At 46.8% G+C, this 22,933-nt stretch overlaps 1 protein-coding gene across 1 annotated transcript in view; it reads right to left on the bottom strand.

Annotated features, from left to right (window-relative positions):
* Positions 1-19,660, bottom strand: part of ULK1 (unc-51 like autophagy activating kinase 1) — an 85,528-nt gene extending 65,868 nt beyond the window's left edge. Inside the window, exons 1-5 of the mRNA XM_019539392.1 lie at positions 19,081-19,660; positions 18,390-18,482; positions 18,234-18,275; positions 1,138-1,170; positions 492-528 (exon numbers count right to left, since the gene is read on the bottom strand). Of these exons, the coding sequence (XP_019394937.1) occupies positions 492-528; positions 1,138-1,170; positions 18,234-18,275; positions 18,390-18,482; positions 19,081-19,170 (295 nt within the window). The 5' untranslated portion in view covers positions 19,171-19,660. The remainder of the gene's footprint in view (positions 1-491; positions 529-1,137; positions 1,171-18,233; positions 18,276-18,389; positions 18,483-19,080) is intronic.
* Positions 19,661-22,933: the final 3,273 nt, after the last annotated feature.

Here is a 22,933-nt window from a genome sequence, read left to right as displayed (position 1 = left end):
CTCTTAACTTCCCACCCAGTGCTAGAGAAGAGGAAGTGGTTCAGTACTGCACTTAAGAAGCAACTGTGTTTTACCTAATCTTGTTTTAGGGGGCGGGGGAAAGAAGGGCCAAACATCCTTTCACATAAAACACAAGACATCAATATGGATAAACCCACATTCAGATAAATTCAGCCTAAATCTGCACGATCAGGGTAATTAAAGCAGATATCAACTGCTGACAGCAGGCCAATCCCCTCTGCCATTATTAGCCTAAACTCCAAGGACAAGGTTAGCTTTTACAGCTGCAGGTTCTCTTAAGTATTTGCAAAGAGTTATCAATGGAGAAACCGCTGACTAAGTGTCAAGAGGAGCAACGCTGCTGGGTTTTTTGGTTGAGGGGCGAGGCATAGATCTACTGCCTTAGATCTTCCACTACCAACCCTACTGGGTAAAAATGTATTGTGTTTCTCTCTGGGTTCACATGATGCCCTTGCCACTGGTCTACTTACTGTGCAGGTAGTCAGCCAGGTCCCCACCATTGCAGTACTGTCAACAGAAGAAAACACAGTGAATAGTGGACTAAGCAAAGTGTTATTAAACTGAGCAGGCACAAGTAAATAAGATGGAACCCCATAGGGAGGCTTACAGTTTAATATGCACCTTTGCCATTCTAGACACACGAATAAAATGGAACAAAAATTATAGGTTTCTGGGGGGAAAAAAAAAATTCAGAGCTTGAAATAACAGCATTGTATGGAACCAGGAAAAGCAGCTGGGAGTGACTATGGATAAATATTTAAAGCTCCCTGTATAATGTTTCCTATTGCTAGGGAAGAGGCAAATGTGATCTCAGTTTGAAGGGAGTGCAGAATATATACAAGGTTTGGCAGCCACACAACTATGATGTGTGCAAAAGTTGTTCTTTCCACATGACACTTTATAACTGAACGGTAGCTGGTATCATACGCTGCCCTTCAAGCTTCCCAGTCAACCCTGAGAGCTAAAAAGAGACCCGCTCACAGTAGATAGAGATATGGAAGAAAGTTGAACATGTGAGCTTCTTTGAGCTGTCTTCACCCCCACCTTTACAGTCTCCACAAAAGCAGAAAGGCCCCCCTCAGTAAAGAGTTCATCTGCTTTACTACAGTGACTCACCTCCATAACCAAATAGACAGAGTTTGCCAGTTCCTAGGAAAGCAGAGAGAAAAAACAAGAACATTTAAGCATGGGAAGAAAATAAAGAAAAAACCCCCATTGTGCAACTGAAAAGAAAAGAGGTCATTTTTTTCCCGTATTGGGGAAAAAACCACATCCTCGCAAAATAAGCAGGAGGAAACTATCATTTCTTGCAGTGAAGTCAAAAGGATTAATTTGTGAAGGGCTTTGAAGAAATGCTATGGAGTTGAAGGATTTCATACAAAGTTGAGCCCGTTTTCCATCCCAGAGCACTCCCGTTCAACAAAGCAATTAACTCTTTCCTTGAGGCTTGCGTCTTTGTATTCCTTTAGGGCTCCGGCAGATGACTAGTGGTATGCGAGGCAGACACTGGCACACTAGTTTGAACTTCTAACCGTTTCCACATTAGCATGGCCCCTAAAGGCTTGAGAATAGGCCCGTAAAAGCAGCACCTGCGTGAAAGGAGGGGAAGGAACAAAACGGCACATACACAGATCAAGCGTGCAGGGAAGGACAGACAACACTGGGGGCAGCATGCCAAACCACCCCTGCTCAGTGGTGTTTGGGGGGGGAAGATTTGGGATAGCTCATTATGGAGACTCAATACGGCCCTCAAAGCCTGAGTTATTTGGACGTGTTAGTTATATACGTTAGTCTTGTGGGATTCTCACTGGAGACATTTCCAATCCTACTAGGTGGATTTAAAAAAGTCAGGGAGTCCCGTGAGCAGCTAATGAATCAGTCCCATAGCAGGTAGCCACAATCCAGACAGGACCTGGGCCGTGCTTCATTCCAACAATACCGCAGCTCAGGAAGCAAGGGCATATAGGAAGTCAGCACATCCCAGGAGACTGAGGGCGTTCAGCCTCTATTTTGAGGTCTCGTATACAAATAAAGCACCTATGCATCTGATCTCACATCTTGCTGTGTTTATACAGCTAGTGAGTTCAACTCTGTGCCTTGGTTTCCCAGGGTTTCTTATGACCCCTCCCCCCATTTCTAAACAACTATGCGTATAAAATATTTTAAGCACCCGGCAAATTCAAGAGCACGCTGTCGACATGTGGCACTTCTCAACAGCCAGCTTTTGTACCCAAGCCCACACCAAGAGCCGTTCTCTGCACGTCTGCCCCGTGCTCTGCTCTGTCTGACGGTCCCCAGCTGCGACCATCGTGCACTGAGCCTCGCATACTGTCTTTACGCACAGCATCTCATGGAGAAGTGCCAGGAACGGGGAGGGCTATACGCACAACAGTTCTGCAATACTGGCTTCTCATGGCAGACAGCATGGGAACTTTGCCATCTCAATGGTACCATCTTCTGGCCTCCTTGCCAAAGCACTGGGCAGACCAGAGCTGTGGGGGGAAGCACGGGACAGAGCAGAACCCCAATATTAATACTTATATAGAACAAGTATTTGTTACTGATTGAAGCACAGGTTGCTCTGATCTAACATTCGCACTCATTTGTGTAGCATAGAGGTTCAGATGTCACAGAATGGGTTATCCTTCCTCTCCTGGAGGCCACATATCCCATTTAAGGCAATACCTTTGTAATAACAATTCTGCATTGGCCCAGGCAGTCACTCCTGTCATCTCACCCTCAAGGATACTGAAGGCCCTGCTTAAGATCTTTACCACAGCTCCACCAGGCAAGCCGGTACAACCGACTGGTGGCCTCTCTACAGCGCTTATGGTCTATGATTACGATGCAAAGAGGGTCAGCTGGGACTAAGGCAAGGTAACTAGGAGAGGGTTTGTAAAAAATGAGTAGGCAATAGTTTTCAGTTTCCAAAAGCAGCTCTATTCCAAGCTCTGGGCACCTGGCTAAAAAGGTACCAAATCCACACCCCCAAAATGATAGCTCCAAAGCAGCCCCAGTCCCTCGCCTGATCTCATTTTAGCCCTTCCTACTCAAAAAGGACTTTATAACCTGTCCAAGTCTGTATTAAATTAACTCTGTTGTCAATACTTTGCTCACCCCCACCCAACAGTTCTTGCAGCTATTTCAACTGAGACTTGTAGTGGAGAATATCTTTAGGGTTTCAAGATATAGGTGTAGTTTTGTTGATATTTAACTACCCAGCATGCTGAAGGAGCCAAGGTGCTGATATATGCAAATGCACAACAGTGCATTAAAAAGTGATGCAAATGATCAACGGCCTAACAGCCTATATGCAAATCACTTCCCTAGTTCAAAGCGCTCCCCAAGCCCAGGGACCAGCAGTTTGAGGCTTGTACGGCAGCTCCTGCTACCAGCTCAAGCAGGTTTCTGTGATTCTTGGCACCAAAGCAGGTTGTATTTCCATGTACGATAAGAACTACAGATCAGGCCAGGTTCAATTCCTGCATCTCAAAGAAACACGTGGGATCTAACCCGCTTCCGCACACTGCTCAAAGGAAGCAGAAGCAACATTTGAGCCCGACGTGCACGGCTCTGAATCAGGTGGGGTGAGAAACAATTCCCAGCTCCACCACAAGCTTCTGATGTAACTAGCGACAAGACGTTCAGGGACAATTTTCAAGGGTTATGAAAACCCAGCAACTCCCACTGAATTGACTTAAAGAGGAAAATCTCGGGCCTTCTAAACATACCAAGGCCTTCAAACCTTTCTAAGCTTTGTGGTGCATCAAGCACTGCAGCAATTGCCCTCGTGGAGCCATACATGAGCTAGCTCATGTCCTGCCATAACCAGTGCAGAGTGGGAGCAGGAAGCTTGATGAAGGCAGCCTCTTGCGCCTAGTTTCACAGGTGGGTTTTGCAGCCCACAGCAACCCAAGTGCTACCACAGCTGCACTGCTAGCAATGCCCAAACTGGCCAGTTTAAAGCAGGCTTAGGTAGGTCTAGACAAGCTGCAATGAACATATTGGAGCTAGACACTCGGTTTTCAAGCCTGTGTGTGCTCATATGGTTAGCAGGGTTTGGACAGACTGAATTCATTATTATAGAAATAGCCTCTTCCACCGGAGGACTGATCGTATGCAAATTAAGAGGAGACCACTGCAAGACGGGAACGAGCGGGTACTGTACAGTTTAGCTGGTTTTCCATCTTAATCCATGTTGAGGCTTGTAGAAATGGGGTATAATACATAGTAAGACATCATTTGCTTTTGGTTTTTAAGATGAACACGTACAACTTAATTCCAAATTACTCAAATGCTTCAGGGATTGGATCCCTATAAGTACCAGGATAGCGAGAACAGAGACATACTATTCAGCTTCTCTAAAAACCAAGTGATTTTTATGCTTTTAGCATGCCAGCCTAACAAAGAGGCAAGAGAGAAAGCCCTGCAAGTCCTCTCTAAGCCAGCAGTTGTCAGTTCAAAGCTCATTAGAAAGCAGCGTGGCACGTCTGCCATAGATCAGGTTTGATGGAAAAGCCCACAAAGGTTGTGTGCAACACAATATCAGCTGCTGTGGAATATGAAGTGGTCTCTCCAAAGCCCTAGGTGCTAAAATCCAAAAAAAAAAAGTTTAAGAATTTATGAAGAGCTGCTGTTTTGTGGTCGCATCAAGGGTGGAGTTATGCAATGAAGCAAGTGGGTCTGAGAGCAGCTTTGCAGTTACAACTTTGTTACCAAGAATGAAGGAAGAGGCTTTTTAGCTTCCTCTCTTCCCACTCTTACCTTCCTAACCCATCTACACCAGCAGATTCAGGGTATCCTGCTGAAGTTTTACAGAACCAAACCAGTCATACACTCGAGGATAACCTACTCTCCATCATGACAGTAGATTATACAGTTTGAAAGAGACCTGATATTTTCTCCTTCTAAACTCATTCATCATCACTCCTTGGAAATTCAGACCTGAAACTCCATTTCCTTTCCCTTTTATCCCTCCACAGTGCATTTCATTATACCAGGTCAAACTTTAGGTCTCCCTACCTTTTCGGATCCTCAAAAGGAAAGCGAATGTGCCCAATTCACTCGCTCACACTTGGTCCCTGAAATACCATTTCACTTCATCCTTCCTTTGCAGAGGCTCATATCCAAAAGGGCTAAGGACACACCACTTTCAGGCTCTTGCTCGTGTTTAATACCTTAGGGCCGCCAGAGCTAATATTTTAAATCACCAAATTAACTATACTAAAAGGAAATTGCATTAAAAAAAAAACAACACCCTCACCTCTTCATTCCCCAAAATATGCAGTAGTAGCCCTACTCCACTCCTCTACAAGCATTATACATAACACTCTTGCCAAAGGCATTAAGTTGACAATTAATCACCTGGATTGTTGCCCAATTTCTAGGTCTCCTAGTACAGACTCTGGTAGCAAAGTTGCTCTTTAACTAATAAATAAATAAATAAATAAATAAATAAATAAATGTGGGGGTGGGAAATGACCTTACTGTCTACAAACCAGTGCACATGCTCCAGAAGAGGCAAGGAAACTTTTTCATCCTGCAGAAGTTGTAGGACAGCTCTCTGCTGAAATTTTTTAAAACCAACGTTGGATGGCATATGTTAAAGCCAGTGAGGTTTAATAACCCTGTGTTCTCCTTAATTCCCTTCCCACCCAAACTGGAAGGTTGTATAATCCTCCTCTTAAACAGTGTATGGGCGTGTGCATGGAAACAGACACATCAGGAGTGAATTCTTCTCACAGCCTCTTACCCAAGTGCTTGAGAAAGAAGCAGAAGGAGGATCTTTGAGAGAGGAAATCTATCTTGGCCCCTGGACAGATTACTGCCAGACTGAATACAATACTAAAGAAATCAAAAAAAGAAAAAAAGTTTTCATTATTCTTGCACCTGTGACATCTACAGTCAATACTGCACCATTTGCACAAGTTTGCATGGGGCTGTGAGAACAGGGAGGCTGACAAAAATAACCAAATTAATCCAACAACTTGTCTTGCCTTTCCTAGCAAGAACCCGATACATTTTCAGAGCAGGAGAAGAAAAAACAAAAACTCTGCAACACTGACACATACGCCCATGTGCTTGCTGGCTGATTTTTAAATCCTTTATTAACACACTGTTTCAAGGAATGCAAAATATTTGACAGCTATACAATCCAGACAGTGCCAGTCAGCAGGAAGGGATGTATTGTTGTTATTGTTAAAAGTTCCCGCACTGTCAAACAAACTCAACATCAAGGGAGGGAAAACCCTGCCAGTGAGGTAACAAGCTTCATGCCAGGCACATACTAGGCCTCTCCTCCAAAATGCCAGTGTGACAACCACCACCTCGGTCAACAGATTGGGAACTGAACCAAAGACCTCCAGGGCTAAAAACTGTGAGATGCTGTATCTTGAATTCAGGAGTCTAAATTCACCGGCTAAGGCTTACGTTCTCTGCAGATGAAGCACAGAGGGGGACCTGTATCTCTCACCCACTTGTGGGTTATGCCATCCTGTAGTTGGCATGAGGGTGATTTGTCAAGATGGACATTAGTTTACACAGACACAGACTCTAAAATCATTTCATTCATATTATTCACAACAACTTTGCACCAGCCTGACTGGAATAAACAGTGACCAGTCCTATAAACGAACCCATTATTCCCATGGATAGAGTCATTTGATGTGGACAGAGGCCAGATGCAATGCTCCTGCTCACATGCAGAAAGGGATTACGTGGGCACAAAAATCAACCTCAAAAAAGGTAGAGCTGAAGTACAAAAGGAGCTCCTTTGAGCCAGGGAGACCCTCCTCTTGTGCTTCAGACAACAGATCCAAAAAACTTTTCTTAACTCAGCTTCTCAAACTGATCAAGTGGCAGCAGAGTAAAAAAAAAAAAAAAGAGACAGTCAGCAGCGTACAGGCCCCACTCGCTGCACCAACAAAGAGAGAAGCATACAATATAACTCAGCATGCAAGCTGCGACCTGCAAGAGGGACACAAGGAACATGGAAGCAAGAGACTGGCTGAACTTGGAAGCATAAGGGGGAAAAAAAAATAAATAAATAAAGCCACTTAATGTTACCTTGCCAGCACTCTGCAACAACCCTGCAGATGGTTTCTGAACCACCTGGCTTTCTCTCCTTTTGTTGGTACAAAAGTCGGCAGACCTTGGTGTCCTGAACGCCTTGGGAACATACGGTGCAGTTGTCTTTCCACCTCTCCCCAGCACCTGGCTCGGGGTCAAGCTACATGTGGGAGCGACTTCTAGATCATGTCAGGGGAGGAAAGGAAGTTCCCACCCACTGGCCCTTTTGCTGCTTGAAAAAACAAGCAGTTAACTTAGAGGTCCTTTTAATCAACCGAATGCATTTAGGAGATGGGCCTGATAACAATGTCTGTTATACCTTTAAACAAGGCAGAAATGTTTCTAAATGGCTTGATTGCTTCAACTTGATTTTTCCCAGCCTCAGAGTTTGAACCGAATGGCCTGCGCTCTTAAAAAAACCCACCACACCTCACGTTTTATGCAGGATTACTCTGACCCCACGCAAGTATTTGAACTAAAGCAAGATAAGAGACAATAGACGCATTAACCTGACTAATGGGGATACTTATCAATGACCCCCCTGCCCCCAAGTCGCTATAAAGCAGACAGCTGGAAAAGTATTCATATGACTTCTGACCTAACGAGTCATACAGCAAGTTCCACTTCTATTCCAAAACACACGTCACCCAAGCTTCACCCTTCCCCTGCTGAACCCTTGCAACAAAGGGACTCCACAATATTTTTAGTAAATTATAGTACTGAGCAGGAAGGCAAAAATTCATTTAGAAGAAATGGGGGGGGGGGGGGCAGGAAACGCTGTGCTAATTTGCTGGGAGGGTACCACAGACGGTCCACCACACCCAGAGAAAGGTTAAAGGAAGGGTAGCATGAAGGACCATCCGTGGGAAGGACTTTTGGGATACCGGATGCACAGCTGGCAAGGTTCCCGCGTGCTAGCAAGACCATATGAAGCAGGTAGCGTGGCTGCCACCTTCTTCTGGCATAGGCCACATGTGGCAGAAAGAGCCAGGTGGTGTGTGCTGCTGGTGTCTAGGCAGCTCATGCATTCGGAGAGGCTCCAAGGCCTTCTGCAGCGTGGAAGGGAGGCAGCGACTGGCACTGTGAAACAGGCACTGCTTATTACCCTGATGCATGACCAACACACTCCAAACGTCCCTTTAAAATAAAAGCTGAATAGAAACCATCTTCTCATAGCCAGACATCAAACTTAAGAGATACTGGGGGCCAGGGCTTTTGTTCTTCAAAAAAAAAAAGAAAAATATCAAGTTTTAACCCCACTTCCTTGGTGCCAGATCTTATAGGACAGGGTCAGGACTGAGAGGCACCTGCAGGGACACAAACCACAGCCACGGACAGCCCGTGCTTCTACCTCCAACCAAACCCCTGACAAAATACTGTAGGGTCAGGAGAGCCAGGATCTCCCCTGCCACACATTTGGCTTCAGAAATGGGCAAGACAGCACAGCCCAAAAAACCCCCCAAAACCCAACAGGGAAAACAATTCACTCATTTCTAAGTGGATTTTGCGAAGCAAGAGAAAGTGCTTCCAAATAAATAGATCCCTAGGCAGCTGTCCTTGGTGTCTGGTTGCACGTCGGCTGGAAAAAAAAAAAACAAAAAAAAAAAACAGGCTAAGCAGACTAATGCCCATTTAATTATTGTTTGCAAGACGGCATAATAGCCAGCACAGCCAAATTAAAGCAAGAGGCTGCTGCCTTGCTGGGCTGCCCCAGCTGGCTGACACTTACGGTTCTCCTTAAGGAAACCATCTGCCATTTCCCACCGAATACCAGTCTTTCAGAACTGCCTCTGTTCAAAAAAAAGTATGTTTCCCTTTCCCTTCTTTACAACTCCAGACCATGGTAGCCTGTTTAAGTACCACAGCCCCATTGAGGAGATGCTCCACTCCTAGCACAGCAGGTTTCCAAACAGCACTTGAACAAATCCCTTGAGTTGTCAACCACTACGTATGCCTGGTTCAGCAACTGGACAAAATTTCACAGAATCATAGAAAAGTAGGCCTGGAAAGGACCTTCAGAGGTCATCTTGTCCACACCCAACCACAGGCAGGATCATCCCTATCCAAACCATCCCATACAAACCCAGTCTAACCCATTAGTAAAAACTACAGTCAGCCCCTGACTCAATCAGCACTTCCTTATAACATGGTTTCATAGTTGTTAGGGGCTGGAAGGGACCTTCCAGGTCATCAGGGTCAGCCCCCATGCACATGGGCAGGAAAGCCTGTTGGGGTCAAATGATCCTGGGAAGACGCTCCAGTCAACATCACAGCTATTCACAGAAGCCTAGCAGAAAAATAATGCTAATCCCTTAGATGAAGCCTGGGCCTTTCACAGAACAAACTCTCAAGGAAGCTACATCCGAGACACCTCTACAGAGACAAACCACAACAACAGCCCACACATGAAGTCTTGACACACCGAGACAGAGGAAACATGGAGCAACTGGGTGTAGGAGAAAACATGGGCCAGAGAGAACTGAAGGCCCCACACTTGCTGGGAAAGGGAAAGCAAGTTGTTTTTTGCAGGAGCCAGGCATCACCTTGGGAGGCACCAACATGCCACCAAATGGTACCCAAGCTGGCCAGTTATTCCAGAGGCATTCAGATTTGAGAGCACACCGTAGAGTCATTATGGCAGCTATGCAAGGAGGCAAGACATTTTATTTAGAGCGAAAAAGCAGCAATGCCCTGCTTCATGGTGCACCTTGCTCCTACTCCAGCTACTGGCTTGCTAGTAAACACAGATTACATCTCAGAAGCTTCTGCAGGCAGTAACTTCAGCATTTGTATACCAGAATACTGCCCCACTCAGACAAGAGCACATTTAAAATTGGGCTGAAAGCCCTTCCTTAAAAGGGTAATTCTGTGATGACAGAAGCTAAAGAGAGCCCATTTGCTTCTCTCCAGTGATGCCACTTTGCTCAAGTTATAGGATGAACATTAAGGGATTGGCACCTGCTACCTTACATCTCTGACCAGTCATTCACATCGGTGCAGAACACTACCCAGTCAGACTGGGACTGACCAGTCTTGTACTGGCCTAAATGGCTACACAAGATACAGCAGTAGCAGAAAAACCAGGTGTCCTGACACTAGTATTGGTCAGCTTCTCCCACTTGTCTTTCCCTCGTACTGAAATGGCTCACCGGCAGACACACAAGGGCATAGTCAAAGGCGAACAAAGCCATCTGCATGGGAGGTCCGTTTTTACATATCACAAATGGACAAAGCCTTATTAGTAACACTCAGTAAGGCTTTTGACTTACAAACTTGAAGCCTTAAGTAGTTTAATCCGCTCTGTTATGGAAGCTATTTGGAAGCCCTATAGGAAACAGACGTCCCAACTCACTGGACTGTCTGTGGGAAGCGACTGGGTGACTATCTTTGATGCCTTTTTTACTCCACACTTGGTTTAAAAGCAGAAAACAAATGCATGCGATGCCATAGAAAATACTGGGTATTAGACGGTGCAAAGAGCAAAATAAAGAGTCTCGGAAAAAAAGTCAGGACCTTCACAGAAGAGAGCTGTCAGAACCCAGAGGATGATATAGCTTTACATCTGCAACCATTTACCAAAGGACGAGATGGAAGAGGTCATGCTCTTAGTAGGTCATGGCTGATTTTTGCTACCCGTGTCATAGAGGCCATCGTGTGCCAACTAAAATTTTAAAACAAAAATCATAAGTTAGCTTGAAAGCCTCCCATTAGATTAATAACCAAGTTGCTGGCACCTCATAGGTATATGGAAATGGATGTGTGCTGGCAAGAAGGTCTTTCTTCCCTGGCACGGTAAAATGCTTTGCTAAATAAATTCTCCCTGGACTTTAAATACAGCATCTTTCATTCCCTACAAGTGATGCTTAATGTCCGGTTGATCTCTAGGACACTAGCTCAGCTGACCTAATTCCTCTTGTCCTGATGTTAACTCACCAACTGGCTCCATGGCAGCTGGGTGATCTAGCTATCCAGACCGAATGTTTCTGCCTAGAGATATTCATGATGCTGGATTCAATTCATTTTCATCAGCTCTCTTGAAGCCATTTTCATTATGGAACAATCAAGGAAAGACACTGAAAACATCTAGTGTATCTGAAGTGGTGGTGTAAAGCTTAAAGGCAGTACTCAAGGCCCGCCTATTGTACCTTGAGACATCTCACAGCAAAAACATTTTCCAAGCCTAAACACAAAATTCTCAGGGGAGAACTCTTACTTGGATTTGGTTTTATAGTCTTATCATTAAGAGTTCCTAAACATGAAAAAAAAAAAAGTAGAACATTCAAAAAAGGGTTTTTTCACACAGTCTGTTATGTTTAATTCCACAACGCACAAGTACCTTGCAAAAAGCTGCTTTTTGAAGACTGCAACTTTCATACTTCTTTAATTTTCCACTTTATTTGAAAAAAAGAAAGCTATATACACTATAAAGAAAACACCACTTTCAGGGTAGGGGGGTGGCACACGATAATAACAATAAAAACAGGCTCCGTCTTTAAGATAAAGGCTCTTCTCCTTTTCAGTCCATGTTGAAAGAGGCAGAAACCAGTCAGTTTCCTTCCCACTCATGGGCTTTGCTGAATACTGCTCCTCTGAGTATTAAGATTCACTTTTGCAGTGCTTTTTTCCTCATCGCATGTTCCTGTCATAGGGTCCAATCCATTGAACAAAGACGAATCTTCCCCCTGATTTCACTGGGTTGTTGACTAGACCATCAAAACATAACTATGCTACAGGAAGCCAGACAGCATCTACATATTTTCTTATATCAGTATAAGCTTAGATCCAATTTCACCCAGTTACTTTTGGCAGTCATTTCCCATAGAAGCAAATTAAACATGTTTTAGTGAATAACAAGACGACACCCTTCTCACGCATCCGCTGCCTCCACTTCACTATCTAGTGGGCTTTTTTGGTGGGCTGGAGAGGTGGCTCTTCCACCAAACCAAAAGGCCGAAGTCAAACAACATGAAAACTTTCCAACCACCTTTTATTCTAGATCCAGTAACTTCTACTTCAGGGTCTGTCTCCTTATCCTCCAAGCCACAATAGGCACCTGAGCCTCCAGAGATCGGAGGTTTTTTCCCCACTGCCACGAGGACAGAGGGACTAAGCAATACGCACTGAGATTTATACCATAGAGAGCTGTCTGCCCTCCAACTCTCAATTGCCCTATCCCACCCACCAAGTGTTTACAGTCAAACCACAGGGAACTCAGTGGAAATTTTTATAATGAAAATGCTGACAGATTTTAACTGCAGCACCTCTGCAGTAACTAGAGCTCCGCCATCCAATTCAAAACACAACCATGTGCCAGTTTCCAATTACTCCTGGGAAACAACCCCTAATCTTTCCCATTATAGTCCGAATACCACTGCCTTTTTCACGTGGATGCTTCAGAGATGATGCACTTTCCATGCCAGCAGCTCTTCTGTAATGTGGGAATCATGTCATGTCCAAGGCCCCGTAACGCGACTCTAGGAGCATGGTGAGTAAAGGAGTGGTCACAACTAGAATTGCGAGGAGGCCACTCCTTCTAAAAATACCACTTCACAATTCAGAGGTCTATTTTTAGTGGACATATTGGCTAGAGATCTTCTTGGTCCTCAAGAGAGTATAGTTAACTAAGAGAACTAGTATTATTTGCAGGCCCCACAAGATAAAAATCAATCCATGTGCTATAGCCCCGTAACAGGAGTAATTACAATGCAGTGGCCTCAGTCTTGTTCCACAAAACCATGGAAGCTTTACCTAGTTTTTCAGCATTAAATCTTTAGTGACCACTTGCACAGCTGCTGATATACACATCAGGAATTTACCGTTAGGAGTCCTAGCACAGGCATAAACCGTATTCCTTTGCAATTCAGAGAGGCAATGTGATGCCCGCTCACAAGGCAATATGCCAACTGCACTTAGGAAAAGAATCAGAGGAGGATTTGAAGTGGCACCCTGAATGACTTCAGGAGGGCCATCTCCCAACCATGGACTGTCTCCTTAGTGATCTCACATGCCATATTGGAGTCCTGTTTCCAAAAACACAACTACCAAGAAGTCCACCCACAGAGCAGAAGACCTGGTGTTAACTGGCACACGAGGCTGCCAGGCACAGTGATGGCACCGCAGCAGGTGCTAGAGTTGTCCAACATCATGAAGGATCTCATAAGCAGTGCAACAGGAACAAGAGGGCAAGCCCAAGGACAATCAATCACAGTGCACAAGCTTCAGAAGTCCTTAAGCTGGGGAGGGGTGCTGAAAGGGTGGCGGGGGGGAGATGACATACATCAGAAACAGGCAACCAGTCACAGTAGCTCACTGGATCACCTCCTCTCAGCAAAGCACAAACCTCAGGCTCCTGTGCTGATCTTGGATTCGCGGCTTTTAATTCCACTGGTCATGAGTTGTTTCTGCCTAGCAAGAGGACTCCAGGAGAAGAGGTAGTTCTTCATGGGCTCCGCTCCTTCAGATACTGCATTCAGTTAGTGATCGACCAGACCCGGGACCTCCTCTTATAGCTTGCCATTCTGCTGTTCTGCACCCTGTTAAACATGCTTGAAGGGAAAGCAAGGCTCTCTGGACTCCAGGGACATCAGCCCACTGATGAAGCACACAGTTTGCTACCTTTCCATCAGCTCCAGTGATGCCATGTCCTTGCTCCCCCAGAAGCTAGTCAAACAAATATGCACTTGACACACTCTAGGCAAGTCACATAAGGTAGTGTTTCTGCTCAAATTGAGTTATCAAGTGATGGCCGCTTTTACTGTGAAGTGCCTGGTGCTGCTGTGATGGATTTACCAGATCACTGAAAATTATAACAACTCACCCTTGCTGAAGCCAGTCCCCTCTGTGGAGTAACAGTATGACTGTGTGCATGTCCTGCATGAGCCTAACGCGCCGTGTTTCTATAGCTCAAAATCCCAGCTTGAGGGACACCCCAGCACGTCACAAGCAAAAGATGCACACATACCCCTACTCCACAGCTGCCACTACCAGGGAAGAAGATCACCACCCATGTCTTACTACAATGCACAACAAAAAGGGAGAAAAAGTAGGCAATGCAGAGCAAATGCTTCCCTATAAAAGGACTGGTGAGTTGTTCATGTCCCAGACCACCGGGCAACAGCAGGACCCCATAAACACCTTAAAATCCCTGTCTCTAGATCAGTGGTTCACAAACTTTTTTCTCCCCCTGCAGAACACTTGAAAATTGCTGAGGGTCTTGGCAGACCACTTAGAAACTTTTTTTGTTCTGCAAATCAAAGCATACAACTCATATTTTAATATCAGTAGTCTTACATTTCTAATGTGATGGATGTGCCCGTTTTTTGAGCACAGATCTGGGAAATTGGGTGCAATGTTTGTCAGCTTTAGCCTTAGGTCACCTTTCTGTGGACCACCTGAATGGGGCTCACAGACCAGTGGTGGTCTGTGGACCAGTTTGAGAACGTCTTCTCTAGATGAACCTCGCCTCCTGGCCTAAACTGACAGCCCCTCCAACCCCCTTTCAAAAGATGCTCAAGACCATTGTTTCCCAGAGTAACTCTTAAGGAAGACCTCCATAATACAATGAGCAGATTGGCACTGTGCACTAGAAACCAGATGTGCCACACTCCATTGCTATTTAAAAAAAAAGCAGCAATAATCCATATGACCCCAAAAGATCAAGGAGACAAAGGGCCATGCACTGTCCTTTCTGAAAGAACTTCTTGATGGCCCTGCATGGCTCCAATACCATATTACCCGAGGGCTAGTGTTCATACAGCAAATCACCCCCCACTGACTTATCCATTGTTTGCTGGTCTGGGGATAAGTCTGCAGCACAACTCTGCATTGTATGTGCTTGCAGACTTGTGTGTTTAAGGCAAAACCTGATTGCATCTTCTTAGATATGGGGTGCCCCATTGCACTCCTGACACCATGCTGATAACATGGATACATGAGCCTAGAACAGGGCATCTGTGAGACCATTCGGAGGCAGAAGCTGTTGTTAAATACTTCCCTGTAGCCCCCCAAAAAGTCAGATGCTGCCCCATCAGCACTACTGTATTAAGGGTCTTGCCACTCTGTCGTTCTTGTTGCACACAGCTCTGTGGTGCCAGGTCATCAAGAGCAAGCACAGCAGTTTTCTGGGGTAAATAACAGAAGTAAGCCACATAAATGTCACAGCTACAACACTCCAGCTGGAATAACTCAACGTTTTATTACATAATGAATCAAGCATTATGTCAGGACTTGTTTTCACAAACTTTAACTTCACGGGGGTGGAAAAAAACCCACCCCAACATACAGAGAATAGCAGCTTTGGGTGCATTCAGTGGTTTACCCACACCGATTCTGTCAGCTATTTTCTTGTGTGTTAAAAAGGAAAGAAGTGAAAAAAAGAGGCAAAGAGAAAACAAAACACACTGCAGCAATGCAACTTAAATTTTTTTTAAGCCCACAAAGCAGCATAAAGATAAGCCAAAACTATTTATAGCATCACAGTAACAATGAGATTCAACATTCAGGACAAAGTCTTGCCAGTTTTATGAGGCATGAAAAATAAAAGGCCCAGTGGATTGCAACTAGCTGTGTTCAAGGGGAAACAGAAGTGAAGCAACCCAGTTTCCTCTTAGAAAAGACAGGGCCCAAAAGGAAATCCTGAAATGAAATGGGTACTTCCCACCCAAATGCAGGCTGAGTTCTTTAATGGTCTCTCTTTCCAAGCCTATTTTACTTCAACAAATCCTACACATTCTGCATTTCAACACACCTGATGTGTGCACAAGTCAGGGTTTTGGCCTATGGGGTACCCTCCATCAGAGGCACTGAAATGCTTAGTTAGCCCTGCAGCATGGCTCCCAGCTAGGCCAATCCTTCCAAATTGAGTTAAGAAGGTTAGCCACCCCGCCCCAGGTCAAAGGAGAGTCTTTGGCAAGGCAGAGCACTGAATCCAGACTTAACTCAAGTCTTACACCTTAGCCACAGCATCCGTCAACTCCTCTTCCATTCCAGTGCCACAGGAGTCCACTGCAGTGTCTTTCAAGAGCTCTACCACGCCAATTATGAAATTCTTTGTTCAGCAGAAATTTATTTTGAATCACCCCCTCTCTCATGCCCCTCCTAGGGCGGAGGAACACCGATGCTAAACCCAGAGTTTAAAAACTGATGACACGTACAGACAGAGGGAAGCAAATGCAGGTTTGCTGACTGAGAGGTTTCAGAGGAAGTGCTTCAGGGGCAAGAAGAACAAAGACTTTCAAAAATGCAGAGAACCCACAACCTCATGTCCCACTTGCAAAGAGGTAGGGTGTGCCTACATGTGCTATCAGGGCTTGTGGACAGAGGTGATCTCTTTTACAAGACCAACAAGATTTTTTTTTTTTTTCTTGCAAGAAATCTTTAAATTGCAAGCTTTGGGGCACAAACACCCTTCATCAAGCATCAGGCAAAAGACTGTAAAAGTTCTTCTGGGTAGAAATGAAAGTTCATATTTCATAGGCTTTCACAGAGGGGTCAATAGATGGAAAAAGCCCTGTGGGCAGCAGTTCTTAGCAGATAAGGAGTCTCAACTCTCCAGTGAGGCTGTGATGATGAAAATTACCTTAGACAAAGGCCGCTACATGTGCTATTAAGTCGAAGTAAGCTTACTGTGCAGCAAAAAAATACTGCGCAGTAAGCCTACCCAGGAGCACATCTACACATGGTCCGTCTTGGGAGCAGCATGTTCTGTGGATGCCCATAGCTGCAGCTCGAGAGACAGGGGGAGGCTACGCAAGCTACGGCCCTGCACCCATCCCCGCATCCTGTAAACAGGTTTACAGCCAGACAGGTGGTGTCTGGCCCAAGGCACAGGTCTGCAGCCTAACCCTCCTCCCAAATCCCCCACCAAGTCAGAAAAAAAATATGCTCATCTGCCTTTAAAAAGAATCTGGCACAGAAAGCCTGGCTTCCTGACTACTTTACCCAAAATAACTCTCTCCTCTGCAGCATGCAGCCCCGAGACCCTCGGGATGCCCGGTGGGTACTGTAGTCCTGCCTGCAAAGCGCAGGAGTGGCGAGCTAGCGCCAGGGTGCAGCACCCAGGACTGCATCCCCCAGAAGCCACTGCTGGCAGCCTGTACCGACCAGCCGGGATCTCGTCGCCCCCCCCGGTGACGCAAAGGGCTGCTTGAACCAATCGGGGAGGGCAGGAGGAATGTCAACAAACAAGGAGCCTTGGAGGCCACGTGATACCACAGACAGGGCAGTAAAACCCAGATAAGCAACAAAAACAACCCTGGGGTGTTAGGTGGCATGACAAGGCAGACAGCGACCCACAAAGCTGTCAGGCCTCTAGAAGAAGCCAGCAGTATGTCTACACTGACTAGGCTCACAAAAGGATGCCATTTTATAGCTGGGAGCCCACTGCCACCAAAAACACCACCGGTAGAACAGGCAAACCCCCCCCGCAAAACTTGCCCCAGGAGCAGTTAGGCAGCCAGAGTGGCTCTTTATAATAAAGTCCATGCAAAACGTCACTGGATAAAAACTGAAAACAGTCCTTAAGATCAAGACTTGCCTTGCTATAGGGGGATCTTTAAAACTGACCTTGTAAAAAAATAACCCCCTGCCTTCTCCCTCTCCCCCCGCAGGAAAACCACAGCCAGCTAAAAATACACATCTGTTGCAACGGGTTACCACACACTGAAAGCCACAGGGACCCGGATAAAGTGTAAATAAAAATCTCTGCGAAGTGGCAGGTAACAGAAGTCAGATATTTTTATAGCCGGGGTAGGTAAACTACAAATTTTGTATGATTAAGAGGAGGGAATGCATCTGTGCAGGCATCCCAACCTGAACTACTAGCATTGTACACAATTCCTCCTTTATTGATCACTGCTAATAATGCTACAAGACACCAATCCGGCCACCCCAAACTGCACGGCACCCAAGGGAGTTAGCAAAGCAGAGTCCCCCCCACCCCAGAAGTCAGGAGAGTTTTGTGGTTTAGGATACAATTACACGCAAGAAGTCTTGCTCAGACACACTCATACATTCCTCTAGCACATAAAGGGGGACTCTTTCCAAAAACCATGTAGTACAACATCTGTTAAAAGTGCAAGCGTCACCCTTTTTAGCTTACCTCCCAGCCCCAACTCAAAAACATGAGCCCTATTTAGATGCATTACCTGAAAGTCATACAAGGCAACGATGTTTTCATGTTTCAGTTCCTAGGGGGGGAAAAAAAAAACCACAAGAAGGGAAATGATGAGCCAGGAACAAGAGAGGATCTCTAGCAAAAATTCAGAGGAGGGTGGTTATGAAACACCTTGTGCCGCATTTACCTTAAGGATTTTGATTTCCTTCCCCAACAGAGTTTGCGACTTTGCAAGGTTTTTCTTGTTAATACATTTCACGGCTACTTCCACCTCAGGCTTCTGCAAGTTAAACATTTATGTAAAAACAAATAAGCAAAGTATACATTTCACTCTTCAGTTCCTTTCCCAGGTTACGATCATGCCCAACAAAAGGGTCACCCGGGGCATACTTGGCATCTGCAACCCACCGCCCAGACTTGCTCAGACTTGCCTTTTCCCAAACGACGCCGGTCGGCTCCGAAAAGACAAGCAAAACAAATAAAAGCCACAACCCCCAAGGTCTGGATTTGGGTTATTACTTTACACGACAGTGATCCTCTTATGGGAGCAAATTAAGGCCTTCTGGGCAGCGGGGCTTTAACGAGGGACCAGCTAGCTCGCTTCTATTCAGCAGCCCCAGACAAAAACCCGGCGACCTCTCCAGACATTGCTTTCAAAGTAAAGAGGCTCCGGGCCCAATTTCGGCCTGGAGGACAGGCGACCCATGGGACGCCAGCGTACGAGGGGTTCGCCGCTGCACCCTGGTGCTGGCTTTTCAGCCCCGCTTTCCTCTGGGGGACCCCGGGGGCACCCCAGGGCGAACCCGGCGGCTCCACAACTCTCCAGGGAGTCGGGCGAGCGCCGCCGGGACGTGCCCCCGGCGCGGGACCTCGCTCACCTCCTTGTGCCGGCCTTTGAAGACCACGGCGAAGGCACCGTGCCCCACCAGGTCCTTCCTGCTGAACTCAAACTTGCCCACAGTCTCCATGGCTGGGCGCGGCGCGGGCGGCGAAGCGTCCCGGGTGGGCGGCAGGATGCGGCCCGCAGCAGGGGTAGGGGGGCAGGCGCAGAGGAGACCCCAGCCCCCCCCTCCTGGAGCCGGATCAGGAGCTGGCGCCCCGCTGGAACAGCTGCCCGCTCCACATCTGGCGGGCGGCGCGCATCTGGCAGGAGGCTCCCAGCCGCTCCGCTTGCCTTTTCCTGGAGGGCGGGCGGGACGCGGGCATCCTCAGCAGGGAAGGAGCCGGCTCCCTGGCTAACAGGCCTCCTGCCCCATCCTGTCAGGGAGCTCCCCGCGCGCCCCCAGCCAGCCCGCCGTCCAGAAATAACCGACTTCCACCTTAAGCGCTAGTCCACCTTAAATAAGGCGCCTTAAGCCCCGGAACGCGGCGGGGGGCGGGGGGCGCAGGGCGCCGCGACGCGATGCGGGAGCCGGCGCCGCACACAAAGCTCTGCGGGCTCCCGGCGCAGGACGGCGAGCGCTGGCGCAGGCGCACTGGGAGGCGGCGCCGGCCCAGGGCTGAGGTGACACATTTAAAGGCGCAGCCCTGCCGGCTCTGAGTCACCCCTCCCGGGGCGCGCACGGCCCCGCGCCGCCTTCCGCGGGCGCTTCGTCTTTCCCCAAACCGCCCAGCGGCCCCGCTCGCCTCCAGCTCCCCCCACCCGCCCCGGGGGAGGCCGAGCTGAGCTGCCTGGGGGGAAATCTGGGCCGTTTACCACCCTCCTCCTGGGGAATTTTCCCTTCATCTCTCACTAAAACTCCCACCCGGCCGTTGGGACCGCTGATTTCTTTTTTGGGTGTATCTGGGGTGTGTAATGTAATGTAATATGTACATCTGGGATATTGACCATCCTCCTCCTGGGGAATTTTCCCCTCAACTCGCACTAAAACTCCCACCCAGCCGTTGGGACCGCTGATCTCTGTTTTGGGTGTATCTGGGACAAAAGGAAATCTTTCCTGCCAGGTGCAGGGGGCTGGACCCGATGATCTCCCGAGGTCCCGTCCAGCCTTGCAATCCATGAAGCTATGAAATGCGAAAATCTAGAACTCTTGGTTCACAGACGACACCTGTTATTAGAGCAACTAGGACATCGCCAAAAAAAAATCTTTCTGCAAGCTTTAGGGCTCACACGCCCTTCCTCAGGCTCAGGGAAAATTAAAGATGCTAAAAGGTCCCCATAGGCAGAAAATAAACTTCACTTTTGCGCTTATAAAATGAAGCTTAAAATGAAGTTTATTTTCTACGTCACTTTTTGCATGCATAAAATGAAGTTTATAGAGGAGGCTGGACCGTCCCCTTGCTGGTCGTTGTCTTTTCAGCTTGGTGCAGAGGGCTGGACCCAATGATCTTCTGAGGTCCCTTCCGGCCTTACAATCTGTGAAAAAGAAGTTTATTTTCTACCTACAGGGACTTTTTACCATCTTTAATTTTCTCTGAGCCTACGGAAGGGCACGTGAGCCCGAAAGTTGCAGAAAAAGATCTTTTTTGTTTGTGATTTCTCCATTGATCTAATAGCAGGTATCATCTCTGAACCAAGAGTTGTATACTTTTGCATTTCTTTTTGTCTCAGACCTACAGAGTAACCAAATATGTCCCAGATTTACCCAAAAGAGATCAGCTGTCCCAAAAGCTGGGTGGGAGTTTTAGTAAGCGATGAGGGAAAGTCGCCCAGGAGGAGGGTGGTAAAGCACTGGAAGGGGCTACCAGAGAGGAGATGGGCTTCTCTCCACCCTTGGAGGTTGTTGGCAGACAAAGCCTTGTCTGCAATGATCTAGCTGGGGCTGGGGCTGGGGCTGGTCCTGCTTGGAGCAGGGGGTTGCATTAGACCCCCTGAGGTCCCCTCCAATCTTCGTTTTCAGTAGCAGGAGGTGAGCAAGTAGCCCTTGCCAAGCAGGCGGAAAATTTCCAACCGTTTTGAGCTTTTTTTAAATTTCCCCTCTCAAAACATCTCCTGAAGCCAGGAAAAATGGTAAAAAACCAGCCTAATTCCAAGGGGAAGGGGAACATTGATCCTTCCCCAAGTGGGATCAGCTGGAGGATTGGGGCCCTTCCTTGCCTGTGAAACAGCGGTGAGTTCAGGGCGCTCTGCTTCCCCACTCGACAGCTCAAGGCACCACTGCCTCCAACACTGCCAGTCCCAACCACTTGCCTGTTTTCGCCTACCTGGGAACAAATATGGGTCACCTGCATACACAGCATAAATCTTCGGTAAACTGCTTTCCTGCGGCGCCTCCTTCAGCCCCACTGCCTGCTTTGTAATGGGAGCGTACCCCGCTTAGCTGTGTCCTAACCAGAAGAGTCAGTTTTGGACCTTACTGCAGCCCCAACCAGAGCCAGAAGTAAAGCAAGCGGCTGTCAGAGCTCCTTGAAAGTGATGGTAGCTGGCGAGCTCCTCTGCGCTCTCCCCGCATCCTTCAGGGCTTCTAATAGCAACCCTCCAAAAGCCATCAAAAGGGAGGGAGCTTAATCAGGACTAGCACTGACATCACCGTGTGCTTAAATCGGTGCTGTTTGCGTTCGGTCCAGATAAGTGCATACCCCTTTTGCAGTCCCAAAGCCGTGCACTCAAATGAAGTATGTGAATAATCATGCCTTCATTAACCATCGTACGCGTATTCCCAGCACAATCCCACTGCAGAGTCCTGAATGCCATTCTGGAGTGCCAGGTATACATCCCACAAGCACTGCTTTCAATATGGCGTTGTGAGATGAGCTAGCACGGAGGGATGCAGTAATACACTATTAAGAACTGCATTAGGAGCAAAGAAGTAAAAAAAAAAAAAAAAAAAATCGCACGAGGTTGAGATTTCAGCATTTTTTTTTGGAGACAAGATGGCGATGTGACGGTGCATTGGGATTTCGTGTGAGCACAGCTCTTTGGATGCCGTGTGAATGGCAGACATGTCGCTGAGTGCTCTCAGCCCCGGGATGCTGAATATCATCATTGATAGTCACTGGATACAGCAGAAGTTGCAAGCACGCAGTACCTCCCAGTACTGGGCCTTGTGTGACACAAAGGTACTCTTTATATGCAGCTGACTTTGATAAAGCATGCGGCCTGAAGTGAGGAGACATTATCTTCCTGCTGTACTGCACGAGATAATTCAGATCCCTTCTTGTGCTTAAAATCATTGCTGCAAAATGGGGGCATGTGGCAAGGCCAGGTACAAAAGCAGAAGCTGCTCATAAATTATAACTTGCATTTTATGACTTCTAGTATTGTTACTAAATGTTTAATGGGAAATTACAAGGTGGATCAGGATACTCTTTTAAATGTAAGCTTGCTAATGATTCACCCTCTGAAACCCTTTCAACCAGAATAATGCCAACAAGCTCTGGTGATGTCAGTGTTGCCAAACCAAAGCATTAAAAAAAAATCCTGAGATTAGATTAAATATAACAAAGTTGAGGTTCGTTTTATTTGCTTTCTTGTTTTGGATCCTACAGGGTGCCCTTGCTTCCCAGTTTCAAGCTTTTCCCTACAACTGGTGAGGTCTAGAAACTTACTTTAAAAGCCTCAGTGTCTCATGCAGCCTCTTGATGGCAAGCAGCTAGGTTTGAACAAAATCAGCTCGCAATAAGACGGTGAGATTTGGCCAGCGATACAGAGAGGCGTTGTTAAACTCACCATTGAAAGAGGTACTTTGGACACAGAACAAAGCAATTGTTGCACAGCAGTCCCGTGCAAAATTATAAGATAGGGAGCAAAGAAAAATGCTCAGTTAGCTACAACTTGGATAATTTGAAGGT

This window comes from Crocodylus porosus, unplaced genomic scaffold (genome assembly GCF_001723895.1).
Source record: "Crocodylus porosus isolate Cpor-Errol unplaced genomic scaffold, CroPor_comp1, whole genome shotgun sequence".
Lineage (NCBI taxonomy): Eukaryota > Metazoa > Chordata > Crocodylia > Crocodylidae > Crocodylus > Crocodylus porosus.
This window is presented reverse-complemented; position numbering and strand designations above follow the sequence as displayed.